The sequence below is a fragment of the Mandrillus leucophaeus genome, unplaced genomic scaffold (assembly GCF_000951045.1).
Source record: "Mandrillus leucophaeus isolate KB7577 unplaced genomic scaffold, Mleu.le_1.0 Scaffold1105, whole genome shotgun sequence".
Taxonomy (NCBI): domain Eukaryota; kingdom Metazoa; phylum Chordata; class Mammalia; order Primates; family Cercopithecidae; genus Mandrillus; species Mandrillus leucophaeus.
This window is the reverse complement of record NW_012099266.1, coordinates 400,870-417,210: the sequence shown is the minus strand read 5'-3', so window position 1 is coordinate 417,210 and position 16,341 is coordinate 400,870. Positions and strand designations below refer to the sequence as shown.

The 16,341-nt window shown below is 36.4% G+C and overlaps 1 protein-coding gene across 1 annotated transcript in view; it reads left to right on the top strand.

Moving 5' to 3' along the window:
- Positions 1-12,580, top strand: part of CAPZA2 (capping protein (actin filament) muscle Z-line, alpha 2) — a 55,851-nt gene extending 43,271 nt beyond the window's left edge. Inside the window, exons 8-12 of the mRNA XM_011992515.1 lie at positions 252-331; positions 4,234-4,312; positions 6,066-6,137; positions 9,726-9,788; positions 11,052-12,580. Coding sequence (XP_011847905.1) covers positions 252-331; positions 4,234-4,312; positions 6,066-6,137; positions 9,726-9,788; positions 11,052-11,192 — 435 coding nt within the window. The 3' untranslated portion in view covers positions 11,193-12,580. The remainder of the gene's footprint in view (positions 1-251; positions 332-4,233; positions 4,313-6,065; positions 6,138-9,725; positions 9,789-11,051) is intronic.
- Positions 12,581-16,341: the final 3,761 nt, after the last annotated feature.

Here is a 16,341-nt window from a genome sequence, read left to right as displayed (position 1 = left end):
TATTTCAGAGTACAATTAATTTTAATAAATTTTTTTTAATGTTGTCCCCTTTTGTGGTCCACTAATAATTTGATTAGGCATAAATATTTGAGAACATGTTTTTCTAGCTACTATATTGGAATGATGGCCTACTTTGTATTTTATGTGTTCTTGTCAAAGTACTGTGCAATTTGCAGTATTTTATAGATTTTTAAAGTTGGACATTCCGTGATCCTAAATTTACTCTTATGCTTATTTTCTTTGCCAATAAGGTGTATGGCAAAAAAATAGATGGACAGCAAACCATTATTGCATGCATAGAAAGCCATCAGTTCCAAGCAAAAAACTTTTGGTAAGTTAAAATCTTGGGTATTGGGGAGTTTTGGCATTGTTTTAAGTCTTTGTAGTTCTCGCTTTAGTGATTTGGGCAACACCTTGTTTGTTTATGATTAAGAACAATCTAGACATGATACAAAATTTTAGCCTTTTGATATAAGGAAGATAAATTTGCTCAACAGCCTAATCATTAAAGGTAGTGGTAAATCCATCAACATTCAGTGAAAAGAGAATGGGACTAGCAAACAGCATCCTGAGGGAGCATGTGTGCCTGCAAGAACACCAGTTGGCAATCCATATGCTCATTCTGTGAAGGGGCTGTTCCTGAATGAAACTAATGTGGAGGAGAACAGAGGTAATTATAAAGCAAAAAATGATGCTGCTTTTGTGAACTTTGTGGCTCTGAAGTAGAGGATTGCTTTGTACTTGGTTAGCCAATGTGAGGAAGTAATGACATGTTTTATACAATGAGGCAGATTACAATCATGCCTGGTAATTTTGTGTACAGATCATTCCATTATTCCTTAGAAACATCAAGCCCTCAGGAGCACTGATTGACCCTACTGATCTTGGACCTTTGACAAGTTGTTGGTCCTTTTTATTCTTAGACAAGACTATTTCTGAGCACCTGTTATAAAATTCTGAGATTCTTTAAGACCTTACAAGTCCATAATTGAATGAAATCTTTACATTTATCCCTGTTTTACATGCTGAGGTCACCAGAATAAGTATGGTCATAATATTTACCTTTTAGTATATTAGGCTTTGACTCACTAGCCAAGTTGGTTGGTGGTGCTATTAAAGGTAAAGTAACAGGTAACCCCTTTGGGCCAGTTGGGTTCATGGCCCAAGGTTGCTCCGCTACTTAGCCATCTCAGAAATAAATGCAAGATTGCAAGGTTAACCAACAATATTTGGAGGAATGCAGATCCATCATCACCGATGGAAAACCAATGCCATAAGTAAACATATGCCTTAATGACTAGCCGCAGTTCCCTAAAGGTTTTGGCATATAGAGTTACTTTTATGGACTTAATATAAGTGTAGTTTCTCTATGTTGGGTCTAAAATCTTGTAGCATTAACCTACTGGAATCCTGAAGCAATCAATGTTTATAAAATTATTACTAATTGATGTTATTTATGCCAGGAAATACATAATAAAATCAATCTTGTTGAGATGGAACTACTATTTGAAGAAAATTCTTTTTACTAAGGTTTTCTTTATAATACATTGGAGATGTTATAATAAGTTTACTAATTCATTTTAAAATCTAATTCCTTTCAGCTTTAACATATATAAAATGAAGAAAATGTCTGTCCTTGAGTTTTATTTTCTTTTTAGAGACAGAGTCTTGGTGTGTTGCCCAGGCTGGCCTCAAATTCCTGGGCTCAAGTGATCCTCCTGCCTCAGCCTGTCAAGTAGCTGGAACTACAGGTTCACACCATGCCCGACTTGTCTTTGAGTTTTCTATTCTCACTGTTTCACTTTACAAGGGTAATTTTTCCTAAACCATCACTATGAGCATTGTATCACTTAAGTTAATGGCTTTCACTTTCTGGAAAAAAAATGTATTTTATATGCTTTGATATGATTTTTCCAAAGTGATAATATCATGGCACAATAGTCTCAGTAAAATCTAAATAGTTAATACAAAGAACTATACTTCAAGCCAGGCATCCATAATCCCAGCACTTTTGGAGACCAAAGCAGGAGGATGGCCAGAGGCCAGGAGTTCAAGAAACCTGGGCAACACAGTACAACCCTATCTCTAGAAAAAAAAAATTAGCCAGGCCTTGTGGTGCATGCCTGTAGTCCTAGCTACTTGGGAGGCTGAGGCAAGAGGATATCTTGAGCCCAAGAGTTCGAGCCTGAGTGAGCTATAATCACACCACAGCACTTCAGTCTGGGTGACAAAGCAAGACCCTGTCTCTAGAAGAAAAAAAAAAAAAGAAATATACTTCAGTTCATCTAAAATATAGGTAGAGTAAAAATCAGAAGCAGCTAGTCTTAGATGTTTCTTAGGTTTCAGTAGATACCTTCTCTTCTTAGTCTTTACCATTTCTCCAGGGTCTAGCAGTATTAGGGGCTTAATGTAAATATTTGTTGAGTGAATACATACTTTTAATTAAAGAGTTAATGTAAGAGAGGGGCAGAATAGAATTAAAGGCTAGGACATATTGGCCATTTACTCCACTAATGAAAGAGTTCTGTCTACTCAGTGTCATTTACTGTTACTGTAGTAATTAATGCCTTTGGAAGAATCTTTTAAAATAGTTCTCAAATTGGTAATACTACTTGGTTTGGAATTTTTTGTGTGTGCTTTTCATAATCAATGGTTATATAAATATATTGTCCCAGTCAGTATTGTATATGCTAAAGACTCACTAGTTGACTTGGCACTAATACCTCAATAAAAGGAATATTTCTTTTGGAATCATGAAACAAAAGTTATTTTTTCAACCTCAGTAAAAGGAATACTTATTTTGGAATCATGAAACAAAAGTTATTTTTCCAACCAAACTTCTTTGAAAAATCTTGAATGAGTCACTCAAATCAAGACATGTTTTAATTATCTGTTATTTTGTAGAACATATACATTGTTCTAATAATTTCCAAATATTCAGTGTAACCATAAGTATGAGAATACAGGTTGAATATCTCTTACCCAAAATGTTTGGGACCAGAAGTCTTTTGGATTTCAAATTTTTAAATATTTACATCATACTTATCGGTTTAACATCCCTAATTCAAAAATTCAAAATTCAAAATGCTCCATTAATCGTTTCCTTTGAGCATCGTGTCAGTGCTCAAAAAGTTGCAGATTTTGAAGCATTTCAGATTTTTGAATTAGGTTGTACTATCATTCTATAGACTTTATGATTGGGTAGACTGCATGAATATTGAACCCAGAACTCGTTGTCTAGCAAAAGCCAGTATAGTGATTCATTACCCTGTGACTATTATATACTGTTCAAAAAAGCTAACATACCAGAATTTCCTTAGCTTGCAAAGAGCAAACAGAGAGACAAAAAGAAAAGTTACCATGAAAAGTTTGTCAGCAAAATAGAATATCAGAAGCTGTACTACTCATCCAGAATTTTGTTAAAAAAGAAAGATAAAATTCACTGGTAGACAAAAAGTAATAACATACCAGTTTGTAATTTCTCAGTTTCGAACCATGAGTATGTATTTGTATACCAAAAATCATTTCAGGAGCAGAGAAATGCCTTTTATATGGTGACTTTAAACACAAAATTGGAATATTTTTAAAAACCTCATGTTAATAACTATAGCCCTTTATTTCCAGTTATCAAAACCTCCTTAAGAGTGTTGTATAACATTTACTAGCCATTCTTTTTAAATTATATGGTACTTTGTATCATTCAGTAGATGTTAAGCTACACTGAGTGTATTTATAAAATCCTCTGATACTCTAAACATTTATTCCATTTATTTTGGAAATATAAGTGATACAATTGAAGAAGTAGCTTAAAATTTTTCTCCACAGTAGCTTATGACTTAGTTTTGTATTGGTTTTTGTTTTGTTTTGTTTTTTTAAGGCTAGTCAAGTGGAGACGGAACAAAGAAACCTGTAACTGATTGTGATCAATTAGTGGCAAACAGCACTGCACACACACCAACCTGAATTGTATTTTAAGCCTTAGCTTTAGAATTCTGGCATTAAATCCATTATGTAAGTTCTTTCTTATCAGTAGGGTGAAGATTAAATTAAATATATATCATAACTGGATTTAACCTTTTGATTCTTTTTGACTGTTTCGGTGATTAAAAATTTAATGTCCAGTGTTCATCCCCCACACACTCTCATACTGTAGCATGAAATATAATCTGAAATTTAAAATTGATTCAAATTATTTTCCCTACCTTATTTACAGCTGCTGTTTTTATTTTTAAGGAATGGTCGTTGGAGGTCAGAATGGAAGTTTACAATCACTCCTTCAACCACTCAGGTGGTTGGCATCTTGAAAATTCAGGTATGAAATAAAAAGAATTTGTTTACTGATCTTTAAGAAGATTCTGAACAGAGAAACAACTAATTCCTAAGTTTACATTTTCGTAGTACATTTTATATAGTTCTTTTTCAGGTCTTTGTTTCGGGGTAATGGGAAAAACAATAGTGCTGTTTTAAATATTTTAAGTAACCTGGCAGTTCATTCCCTAGTCGTCAAAAATCTGCAAGGATAGCTAACAGATTATAAAACACAGCTAAAATTAGATGCTGCCATTTGGTCTGCTCTTCAGATACAATTTGTTCATCTTCTGAGTTTGAGTTGTGTATTTCTCTCCTCTGAATTGGGTGGAGTGTGGTGAAGTGTAATATTAATATATGCATGTGTGTAGTTGTATAACTATATTATATGCATGTATTAACATGTGTATGTATTGGCCGGGCACGGTGGCTCATGCCTGTAATCCCAACACTTTGGGAGGTCAAGGCAGGCAGATCACAAGGTCAGGAGATGAAGACCATCCTGACTAACACAGTGAAACCCCACCTCTACTAAAAATACAAAAAATTAGCCAGGTGTGGTGACATGTGCCTGTAATCCCAGCTACTTGGGAGGCTGAGGCAGGAGAATTGCTTGAATCTGGGAGGCAGAGGTTGCAGTGAGCCGAGATTGTGCCACTGCACTCCAACCTGGGCAACAGAGTGAGACTCCATCTCAAAAAAAAAAAAGACATACATGATTGTTGGAAGATTTAGTTAATATGGCTAAAAGGGTTAGAACAGAGACAGATACCGAGTACTCGATGAATGGTAGTCATTATTGTCAGCATTATTATTCCTTCACTTAGGCCTCAGTGGCGCTTACCTGGATAATTACAGCAATTTCTAAAATAGTGTGTCTTGTAGGACCAAAGCTTATTGAGAGCAAGGATTGTCTGGTTTACAGTACAATCTTCAGCATTTAGCATATGATTGTTATTTTGTTGAATTGCTGGACTCTTTGGCATTCACGCTGCCATCAAAAAGATAATTTTTTAAATTTAAATGTGGATATGTTACTTGTAAGACCGTTTAGTGGTACACTCTTATCTACCAGATAGTCCAGACATATTTGCATGATATACAAGGCCCAGAGTTGACTGGTTTGCTACCTGCATATATTTCTCCAGCTATTGCTCTCCCCAACTTCATATACCTCTAGTCCTCTCTGAAATATGCTGAAGTCCTTTTTTAACCCTCAGAAAGAATCTGGAGTATTGCTAACATACTTTATACATACCTTTACCATGTTGTGCTGAAATATGAGATCAGGGACTGTGTCTTTCTAAAAGCCGTATACCCTCAGAACCTTATGTAGTAGCAGTATATTTATTGCACTCACTCAATCTTTGTTGAGTAAATTCATGTCTGAGTTTGGGGAATTAAGTGGTTGGTGGAAATACACAAAAGAGGAGCAGGGTTGGGAGGGAATATTGTGAGCTCAGATTTGGACATCTTGGTTTTCGGTACCAGTAGAATGAATGAATGTGAGGCAAAAATGTCCAGCAGTCAGGTCAATAGAAGGCTTGCCTGAATAACTACAGGGATGTCTCTAACTAGTCTCCTCACTCGGCTGAGGGAAGGGAGAGTCTTGCTGGAGTTCACAGGTTCTGGAGCTCAGCAGAGAAGTCTAGACTAGAGCTGAAATATGTAGTCCATCTGCATTGATACGCTTGTTGAAGCAATGAGGATCTTGATGATTCCTGTAATGTGGTTTCTGTGATTTCTTTTTCTAATAGGTTCATTATTATGAAGATGGTAATGTTCAGCTAGTGAGTCATAAAGATATACAAGATTCCCTAACAGTGTCTGTAAGTAATTAATTCCACAATAAAATTTAACCTAATACTTCTTTAAAAGCACAATAGTTTTGGAATGAACATTTTAAGTAATATTTCTGCTTCAGATTGAAGTGTTTTCTGATAGATTAAAGATAAGTAATTGCAAACCTGTACCTAACTTTTTTGCAGCTTTATTGAGATATAGTTTGTATACCATTCAGTTCACTCATTTAAAGTATAAGCTTCAAATTTTTTTTTGTATATTACTAAAGGGTTGGACAGCAGTCACCACAATCTAATTTCAGAACATTTTCGTGCTCCTTAAAAGAAACCCTGTACCATTAGCAGTCATTCTCCATTCTACCCAGCCCTTCCCCCAGAACCCTCCCAGCCCTAGGCAGTGGCTAATCTACTTTCTGGCTCTGTGGATTTGCTTGTGCTGGACATTTTATATAAATGTAATCATAATATATAGTCTTTTATGACTGGCTTTTTTCATTTAACATGTTCGACATTCATCCTTTTGGAGCATGTATTAGTACTTTTTTCCTTTTTATTGCCAAATAATACTCTGTTGTGTGGACATACCTCATTTTATCAATTCTTCAGTTAATGGACATTTCCGTTTTCTACTTTTGGTGCTGTGAACATTTGTGTACTATTTTTTGTGTAGATATTTTAATTTCTTTTTGGTATAGACATAGGAGTGGAATTGCTGGGTCATTTGGAACTATGTTTAACCTTTTGAAGAACTGCCAGACTGTTTTCCATTTTATAGTTTCACCAGCAGTGTATAAGAGTTTCAATTTTTCTGTATCTTTTTCCAAAATATGTCCTTTTGATGATAACCATCCTAGTCAGTTTGAAGTAGTATGTTATTGTGGTTTTATTTACATTTTCTTGATGCTTATGATTTTGAGCATCTTTTCATGTGCTTGTGATCATTTGTATATCTTTTGGGGGGAAATACCTATTCAGATCCTTTGCTCATTTCCTAATTGATTATTCACATTTGTATTATTGAGTTGTAATTGTTCGTATATTCTGGATATAAGTCTAGTATATCACATACATGATTTCAGATATTTTCATCCTTCTGTGTGTTGTCTTTTCACTTTCTTGATGATATTGTTTGCAAAACAGAAGATTTTGGTTTTGATTTTTTTCTTTTGTCATTTGAGATTTGAAATATTAATAGAAACCATTGCCTACCCAAGGTCATGAAGATCTACTCCAGTGTTTTCTTCTAAAAGTGTTATATAGTTTTAACTCTTACATTTAGGTCTATGATCTTCTACCTAACTTTTAAACTGTATTGTATCTTTTCATTGTGTGGCTATTTGGATCATGATTTAATGAAGTTTTTTTTTTAAGTTCATCTTTCAAATTTAAGAGTTTTTGAACTTGGTTTTATTTCTCCACAGAATTCTTTCACACATTCTTTCTCTTGCGTATGCAACTGTTTCCTTGTTGATTTTTTTTTTCTTTTTTTCTTTTTTTTTTGAGACAAGACCTGGCTCTGTCACCCAGGCTGGCATGATCTCAACTCACTGCAACTTGTGCCTCCAGGGCTCAAGCCATTCTCCCATCTGAGCCTCCTGAGTAGCTGGGACTACAGGCACGTGCCACTACATTCAGCTATTTTTTTTTTTCCCAGTAGAGATGGGGTTTCACCATGTTGCCCAGCTAGTCTTGAACTCCTGGACTCATACAGTTTACCCACCTTGGCCTCCAAAAGTTTGGCTTTTGGTTTTCTTGCCCCATGGATATTGACAGTATAACATTAACAGTGACATTTTCTCATTTGTTTGTGTCATATACCTAAAAGTATCTGTGTATTATAAACATCCACTGCTTATATACAATTTACAAATATTAAAGAAAACTTTATTTTTAACGCAAGAAAGCATTTAACTTTAAGAAACATGTATAAACGTGTTAAGCCAGATGCTACCTAAGAAGATAAGCTATATATTTACATATACATATATTTTATATATATATATATACACACACACACGTGTATTTTTTTGAGACAAGGTGTCACTCTGTTGCCCAGGCTGTAGTGCAATGGTGTGAATACAGCTCACTGCAGCCTCGACATCCTGGGCTCAAGCGATCCTCCTGCCTCAGCTTCTCTAGTAGCTGGGACTACAGTCATGTGCCACCATGCCCAGCTAATTTATTTTTTATAGAGATGGGGTCTCACCATATTGTCCAGGCTGGTCTCAAACCCTGGCCACAAGCAACCCTTCTGCCTTGGCCTCCCAAAGTGCTGGGATTACAGGCATGAGCCACCACACCCAGCCCCTGAAGCTATCTTTTAAAAAAACTTTTTATTAGCACTTAGGTGATTTCTGCTCTGACCTAATTGGTACTGTTCTTGCAAAATTTGCCAGTGAAAAAAACTTACTAATATCTGATTTTCCATGAGATGTTCTACTCCATATAGTTATATATCATATGTAATTAGTACATTCAATATTATTCACATAACAAGAGTATGGTGCTATCTTGTTTGGGGGAGTTTGACATTGAGCAAAAGATGCCTCCTGTCTGGGTGCGGTGGCTCACGTCTGTTATCCTATCACTTTGGGAAGCTGAGGTTGGTGGATCACTTGAGGTCAGGAGTGTGAGACCAGCCTGGCCAATATGGCAAAACCTCGTCTCTACTAAAAATACAAAAACCCTATCTCTACTAAAGATAACAAAAATTAGACGGGTATGGTGGCACATGCCTATAGTCCCAGCTATTTGGGTGACTGAGGCACGAAAATTGCTTGAACCTGGGAGGTGGAGATTATAGTGAGCCGAGATCACACCCCTGCACTCCAGCCTGTGCTACAGGCTGAGACCCTGTCTCAAAAAAAAAGAGGAAAAAAACCAGATACTTCCTAAGAGAAATTTGTCCACAAAATTACGGAGTGTGGGGTTTTGAGAGATGATCATAGTAATTAAACTTGACTAATATGCCAGCTTGAGCTCATTTTTTCTAGGAATGACCATTTTTACTCTATCTTAGGAGGTTTTCATTGTTTTATATTTTTACACCATATATAAAGTATAAGGTATTAGAGAATTTTACATTAACACTGTTTCATTTTTGAAATCCAGATTCTGTTAACTTTACTATTAGGAAAAAGCAAACAAACCCATCTATTGGCATGTTAAAAAAAATTTCCAGAAAAATACATTCTTCCTGATTAGTGATTTTTTTTTTGATATCACTGTTCTGTTACATAATGTTCAGTAAATATTTAACAATATTTAGATAAAGAGTCATCAATTAGAAATCTTTACCAAACTTGTTACCCATAAAGGTTGTCTATTAGAATGCATGTCCAGTGTTTAAAATTGAACTTTTCATCAATGTGTATATCATTGAGAATTCACTTTCCTTAGCCAGCTAAACGTTGACACCAGCTTATTCTGTAGACTCTTAAAATAATTTTACCTATTTCCCCCTTAGACTTAGAATAAATGATCTTACAATATTTGTTCTTTGTCATAATTTCCTTCTGTTTTATTTATTGTAACATTACATTAACCATACATATGTTTTAAAGTAATAGTGGTTTAGTTTTAAATTACAATTTTTATTTTTATTTTTTTATTCAGAATGAAGTGCAAACAGCAAAAGAATTTATAAAGATTGTAGAAGCTGCAGAAAATGAATACCAGGTATGATTTTTTAAATATTATAAGCTACATTCACGTATGAATTAATGGCACTGAAATTTGAATTTCATTCAAAGGCTGAATTTTTCCATTGCATCAGTTAGAGTCTTTTTGTTGTGTGTCTACTTTTAACACAAGGGCAGACTTATTAAAGTGTAGGCAAAAAGAGTGGCAAGTAAATTCAATTCCATTAATATTTTGTATTTTAAAAATACTAAGACTAGGCCGAACATGGTGGCTCATGCCTGTAATCCCAACACTTTGCGATGTTGAGGCAGGTGGATCACGAGGTCAAGAGATCAAGACCATCCTGGCCAACATGGTGAAACCCCATCTCTATACAAAAATCAGCTGAGCGTGGTGGCATGTGCTTGTAGTGGTGGGTTCTACTTGGGAGGCTGAGGCAGGAGAATCGCTGGAACCTGGGAGGCAGAGGTTACAGTGAGCCGAGATCGTGCCATTGCACTCTAGCCTGGCAACAGAGCGAGACTCCGTCTCAAAAAAAAAAAGACTTGGTTTTAGCCAACTGTAATTTCTGAGTGCAGATTGAGTATCGCTGATCTGAGTTGCGTGGGACCAAAAATGTTTCAGATTTCAGATTTTTTTTTGGATTTTGGAATATTTATTATATATTTACCACTCAAGCTTCCGTAATCTGAAAATTAGAAATCTGCATCAATGCTCCAGTGAGCATTGCCTTTGAGCGTCATGTTGATGCTCAAAAAGTTTCAAGTTTTGAAAACTTCGGATTTTTCAGTTAGAGGTGCTCAATCTGCATCAGTCAAAATATGCCAGACTTTTTAAGTGGCTATTTTTTTTCTGGTTGGAAATTTTAATTCAGGCTGTGTCTTACCATTTGGATTATGTGCAATCTGCTTAGATCACATTTCATTTTGTGCTTTACTTTTTATGTTATTTATCAGGTTCTAAACTACACTCTTGAATTTAAGCATTTAATTTGTGAATTGGACAAGTTTCTACTCCTTAAAAATAATAATCCATAAATTGTTCTGACATACTAAAATCAAAACGAGGACACAAATATTACATCTAATTTATAATTTTCATTAAGTTTAATTATTCAAAATTATTATAGGCTTTTTCTTCTAGCTGCCTTAACAAAATGTTGGGGATTTTTTTATTTGACTGTTTAAAAACAGTGAAATGGGCTGCTTAAATAAAATGTATTCTGAAAACATCTATATGCTTTATAAATTGTTCTGTTCTTTTGCTTTACTTTAAACTTCTAACTATGGTTTTTCATAGACTGCCATCAGTGAGAATTATCAGACAATGTCGGACACTACTTTCAAAGCCTTACGTCGACAGTTGCCAGTTACACGCACTAAGATTGATTGGAACAAGATCCTTAGCTACAAGATTGGCAAAGAGATGCAGAATGCATAAGATGAACATTGCATGACCGGATCATTTTAGTGTCTTTGCGTTAAAAAATTATTGCAAAAGTATTCTGAACTGTCAAGCTGCCCAGTCAGATGGGCTGTTGCCATTTAAAATCACTGTAATTAATTAGTTTGATTAGAGCACAAAGCTTAGCTAATCAACCATTATTTTTCATTTTGTTTGTTCTAAGAGGATTGAAAATCAGTTTAGTTTAAATGTCTTTCTGTTAGGCCTTTTTTTCTTAACAATGAAGAAGAGATGATTCTTCTAGTTTATGGTTAAAAGTTTTTGAAGTGTCTCAAAAATATTTTACTAACTGTAACCCTAAAATTGTTGTCTTTTGGTTTATGAAATGGGTAATTTTTGATATTTCCCCAGTTCTTTTTAATGGGGTCAATAATGGACATTCTAGTTTAAGGTGGTTGATGGATTTAGCCATATATGCTGCTAAAGAAATTGTCTACCTTTTCTTCCTCACCTGTTCCATTTATGTAAGGTTGAGATTAGAGGGAAAGCATTTTCTATATCAATTGTGTTTAAACCTTTCAAGAAGGTTATTTAGCTAGCTTAGTGTTGAACTAAATTTTTTTTAAACAAGGCGAGGTCTAATGCTGTTTTGAGATTCTGAAATTAAATGAAAATACTTATTTCAGAAATGCATTTAATGCTTTTTTTCTTGTGACAGTTACGCAAATCAGCTTGAATTCCATATGTCCCTGAGTTATTTTTATCATAAAGCCACAAATGTATTATAACAAGGCAAATTGTAATATATATAATCCTTAACTCATAACCATGTCTCGGTTTATTTTTTTTTTTCTTGGATTGAAAAGTACTGAAATTCAATGTGACATTAAAATGCAAATTTTCCTATTTATTTGAGTAGAAAATCACTTACCAGTGAGCATATATATTTTAAAATACTTTCTTTGGATATTGTAATTCTTAACTGGTTGTAAATTAGAAAAGCTGGGATTACATATGGTGTGTGGTTACAGTCTAAATTTTTTCATCCTCCTGTGCGTCATAAGCATGTTTGTAATATTTTAAAAAATAGTTCTACTGATGCTACAGGAATTTCAAGCCTGTGGCGAATGTTAGTATTTACCATAGGGAGTGAAGCGGAGTTATGGTTTCATTCAATAGAGTATTGCTTATTATACTTGAGTGGAATCCTTTCCTCACATACTCCTACAGACGTCTGGGCCTGGAAATTTTTTTTTTTTCTTTTTTTTTTTTAGAAAAACACCACTTTTATTATGTACAATAAAATATTTCATTAGCTTGAATTGTATAGATTTTTAAAAATTCAATGAAAGCATGTTGTTTAATTTCTTTTTAAAATCACTGTTGGGCTTTGAAAGCATTGAGAATATAATATGAAAATATGACATTTTGGCTAAATCATCTTTTCTTTTAGTTTTAAAACACAAGTTTTGACACATTGGGATTCCTAAAGAAAATGAATTGGTAACATTAATTATCTGTTCCTTTTTTAAATATATATATTTGAAAGTTTGATGATGGTGAACTAAATACTAGATCTAATTGACAAACTTAGTTCTATCAGGCCATCATGAGTTTCTATCCCATGAAAGTCATCAGTTTCCTGTCTCTGTTCTAGTCTGGAATGCATTACTGAAAATATATGCAACTGTTTGTAAGGTGATTTGCTTGTGAGATGGAAGATTTATCAAAAATAATTTAGAACAGTCTGAAATAATGATTGCACAGAATAGACTAGTCTTTTATTGTGTAAGAATGGCAGCTGGGTGTGGTGGCTCACGCCTGTAATCCAAGCACGTTGGGAGGCTGAGTCGGGCGGATCACGAGGTCAGGAGCTCAAGACCACAGTGAAACCACGTCTCTACTAAAAATACAAAAATTAGCCAGGCGCAGTGGCGGGCGTCTGTAGTCCCAGCTAACTCGGGAGGCTGAGGCAGGAGAGTGGCTTGAACCCGGGAGGCGGAGCCTGCTGTGAGCCGAGATTGCGCCACTGCACTCCAGCCTGGACAACAGAGTGAGACTCTGTCTCAAAAAAAAAAAAAAAAAAAAAAAAAAAGTGGCATTTATTGGGCCAGGTGCGGTGGCTCACTGCTGTAATCCCAGCACTTTGGGAGGCCGGGCAGGTGGATCACGAGGTCAGGAGTTCGAGACCAGCCTGACCAACATGCTGAAACCCTGTCTCCACTAAAAACAACAACAACAACAAAAACTAGCTGGTTATGGTGGTGCACGCCTGTAATCCCAGCTACTCAGGATGCTGAGACAGGAGAATCATTTTAACCCAGGAGGTGGAGGTTGCAGTGAGCAGAGATCGAGCCACTGCACTCCAACTTGGGTGACACAGGGAGACCCCGTCTCAAAATAATAAAAGAATGGCATTTATTAAAGTGAAAGAAGAATGGAAACCCAGAGTATCCTATAGCTCAGGGATGTAATTTTAGTAGGAGCCATTGTGGCTGCTTTGCTGAGTAGGTTGAAGTGTGGTGGCAAAGGCACAATCAGGGAGAACAGCTAGGAGACTACTGCAGTAATCTAATTGAGAGCATGCTGGCTTGGACTGAGGCAGTTGCTGTAGAGGTGGTATAAAGCAGTGAGGTCTAGATACATCCTAAAGGTAAAATCAGCAAGACTTGGGGAGAGTTTGGTCATGGAGTGTGAGATAAAGAGAACCATCAAGGATGTTTGGGGCTGGAGAAATTGAGGAAGATTCTTGTAGGAGGAGGTTGGTTTAGGGAAGGAGGCTGGTCAGGAGTTCAGTTTTCTATTCAAAGGAGAAATATCTCATGTAGCAGTTAGATACAGAAGACAGGAACTAGAGGAAAGCTCTGAGCTAGAATAATGGGAAGGTGAATGAACCTGGGAAACAATTTTATAGGCAGACAGGATGAAGGACCTCAAGGTTAGTGATAATGAATTTAAAGTAAATGAGACCAATGATGAGCATGGCTGTATGTTTTTCTTCAAATGTGTAAAGCTGTATGGATGCAGGCATGGAGTAGATGAAATAAACCAAGGCTGTGGTTTTGCCCAGAGTGAATGACCACATGAATAGAGGCAAGGTATAATGATGGTCTGTGGAATTTCAGCTGGGTAAGCAGGGAAGTGAGGGCTTGAGACAGGAGGGATAGTGAAAATGTGGTACAACCAATGGATTATAGGTGTGTTAAAGTAGGGGGACTATAAAGAATGACCTAGAAATGTAAGAAGTGGGCTGGGTGCGGTGGCTCATGCCTGTAATCCCAGCACTTTGGAAGGCCGAGGCAGGTGGATCATGAGGTCAGGAGATCGAGACCATCCTGGCCAATATGGTGAAACCCCATCTCTGCAGTGAGCCGAGATCACACCACTCACTACAGGCTGGCGACAGAGCGAGACTCTGTCTCAAAAAAAAAAAAAGTGGTGGGCTGGGCACAGTGGCTCACACCTATAACCCCAGCACTTTGGGAGGCCACGGCAGGTGGATCACTTAAGGTCAGGAGTTCAAGACCAGTCTGGTCAATATGGTGAAACCCCATCTGTATTAAAAAGACAAATATTAGCCGGGCATGGTGGCACATGCCTGTAGTCCCAGCTACTCAGGAGGCTGAGGCAGGAGAATCTTTGAACCCAGAAGGTGGCGGTTAAAATGAGCTGAGATTGCACCACTGCACTCCAGCCTGGGTGACAGAGTGAGAGTCTGTCTCAAAACAAGAAAAAAGAAATGTAAGAAGTGGTGATTAAAGAATGGTATGCTTAACTAAAATTAAGATTTTGAGTAGTTATTAGTAATGACAAATATGACCAAGGGAGTGACTGGCTGAGGGGAGAGAGGAGAGGAGTTAAGCAACTGTGCCACCCAGGGTTGGAAAGGTCACCTCTGTGACATTAAAATCCAGAATTCTGATAGAAGTAAGAGTTCTGGCATGAGTGGTGCTTTTCCAGACTACACTTGGTTATACGATTACATTTTAATAAGTTATATAAATATACAGATATTCATGTGGCTTTTCCTCATTTGGGATTTTGGAAACTAAAATAGTAGTAAAACCATTAAAAGAAAGATGTCCTGGAAGTTCTCGTTCACTGCAAATGTTCTTGAAATGTGAAATTCTTGAAAAAGTAATCAAGGACAACTATTGACAGTTGTATGACATTTGGGTAGCCCTTTCTACAGTTAGTCATTTTGACTTTTAGTAACCACACTGAAACCTTTGGAATAATGAAAGACCCTTTCAAAAGATCTTCCATACTGATCATCAGTTTGCACCTTTGCCATCTATGGGGTATGAAATATAAAGGCACATTTAGCCACGAGTTAACACAGGTGTTTTGTAATGTGTGCATTATGAAACATCCCAAAAAAGATGTGTATTTCTGTTCACTTCTCTAAGGTACAATATATAAAAGAATCATAGTGTACTGGCTAGTCTTAAAGTGTAGGTTTTGGGCCAGGAACAGTGATTTATGCCTGTAATCCCAGCACTTTGGGAGGCCGAGGCTGGTGGATCACCTGAGGTTAGGAGTTCGAGACCAGCCTGACCAACATGATGAAACCCCATCTCTACTAAAAATACAAAATTAGCCGGGCGTGGTAGTGCACGCCTGTATTCCCAGCTGCTTGTGAGGCTGAGACAGAATTGCTTGAGCCCAGGAGGCAGAGGTTGCAGTTAGCCAAGATCATGCCTTTTCTCTCCAAAGAGTGAAACTCCGTCTCTGAATGAATGAAAGAATGATTGAATAAATGAATAGTGTAGATTTGGGGGCTTGAAACTGAGAGCTTCTTAAAGGCAGACACTGTATAGGCATGTCCAAATTTGACATTCTGAGTATTATGCAAAAGCTTTATTGTAAGTTTGGCCAGTAGTGCTAGCTATTGGAGAATATGTAAAATAGTCATAGATTAAGATGAAAATAGCCAATTAAACCTTTAAGGTCTAGTTGGCATTAGAAATTAAAGTCAAGTCATTCACATTTAAGCAGATGTATTCAGAGAACTGTTCTAGGCATTGTGGAGTTCGGAAAATATAAAACTGTTTATAAAGGAATCTACAAACTAGTCATGGAACAACAGTGTTTTCCAACCTTTGTCACATCCCAACATATATAGAAAATATTTGTGGCCGGGCATGGTAGCTCACACCTCTAATCCCAGCACTTCAGGAGGCCG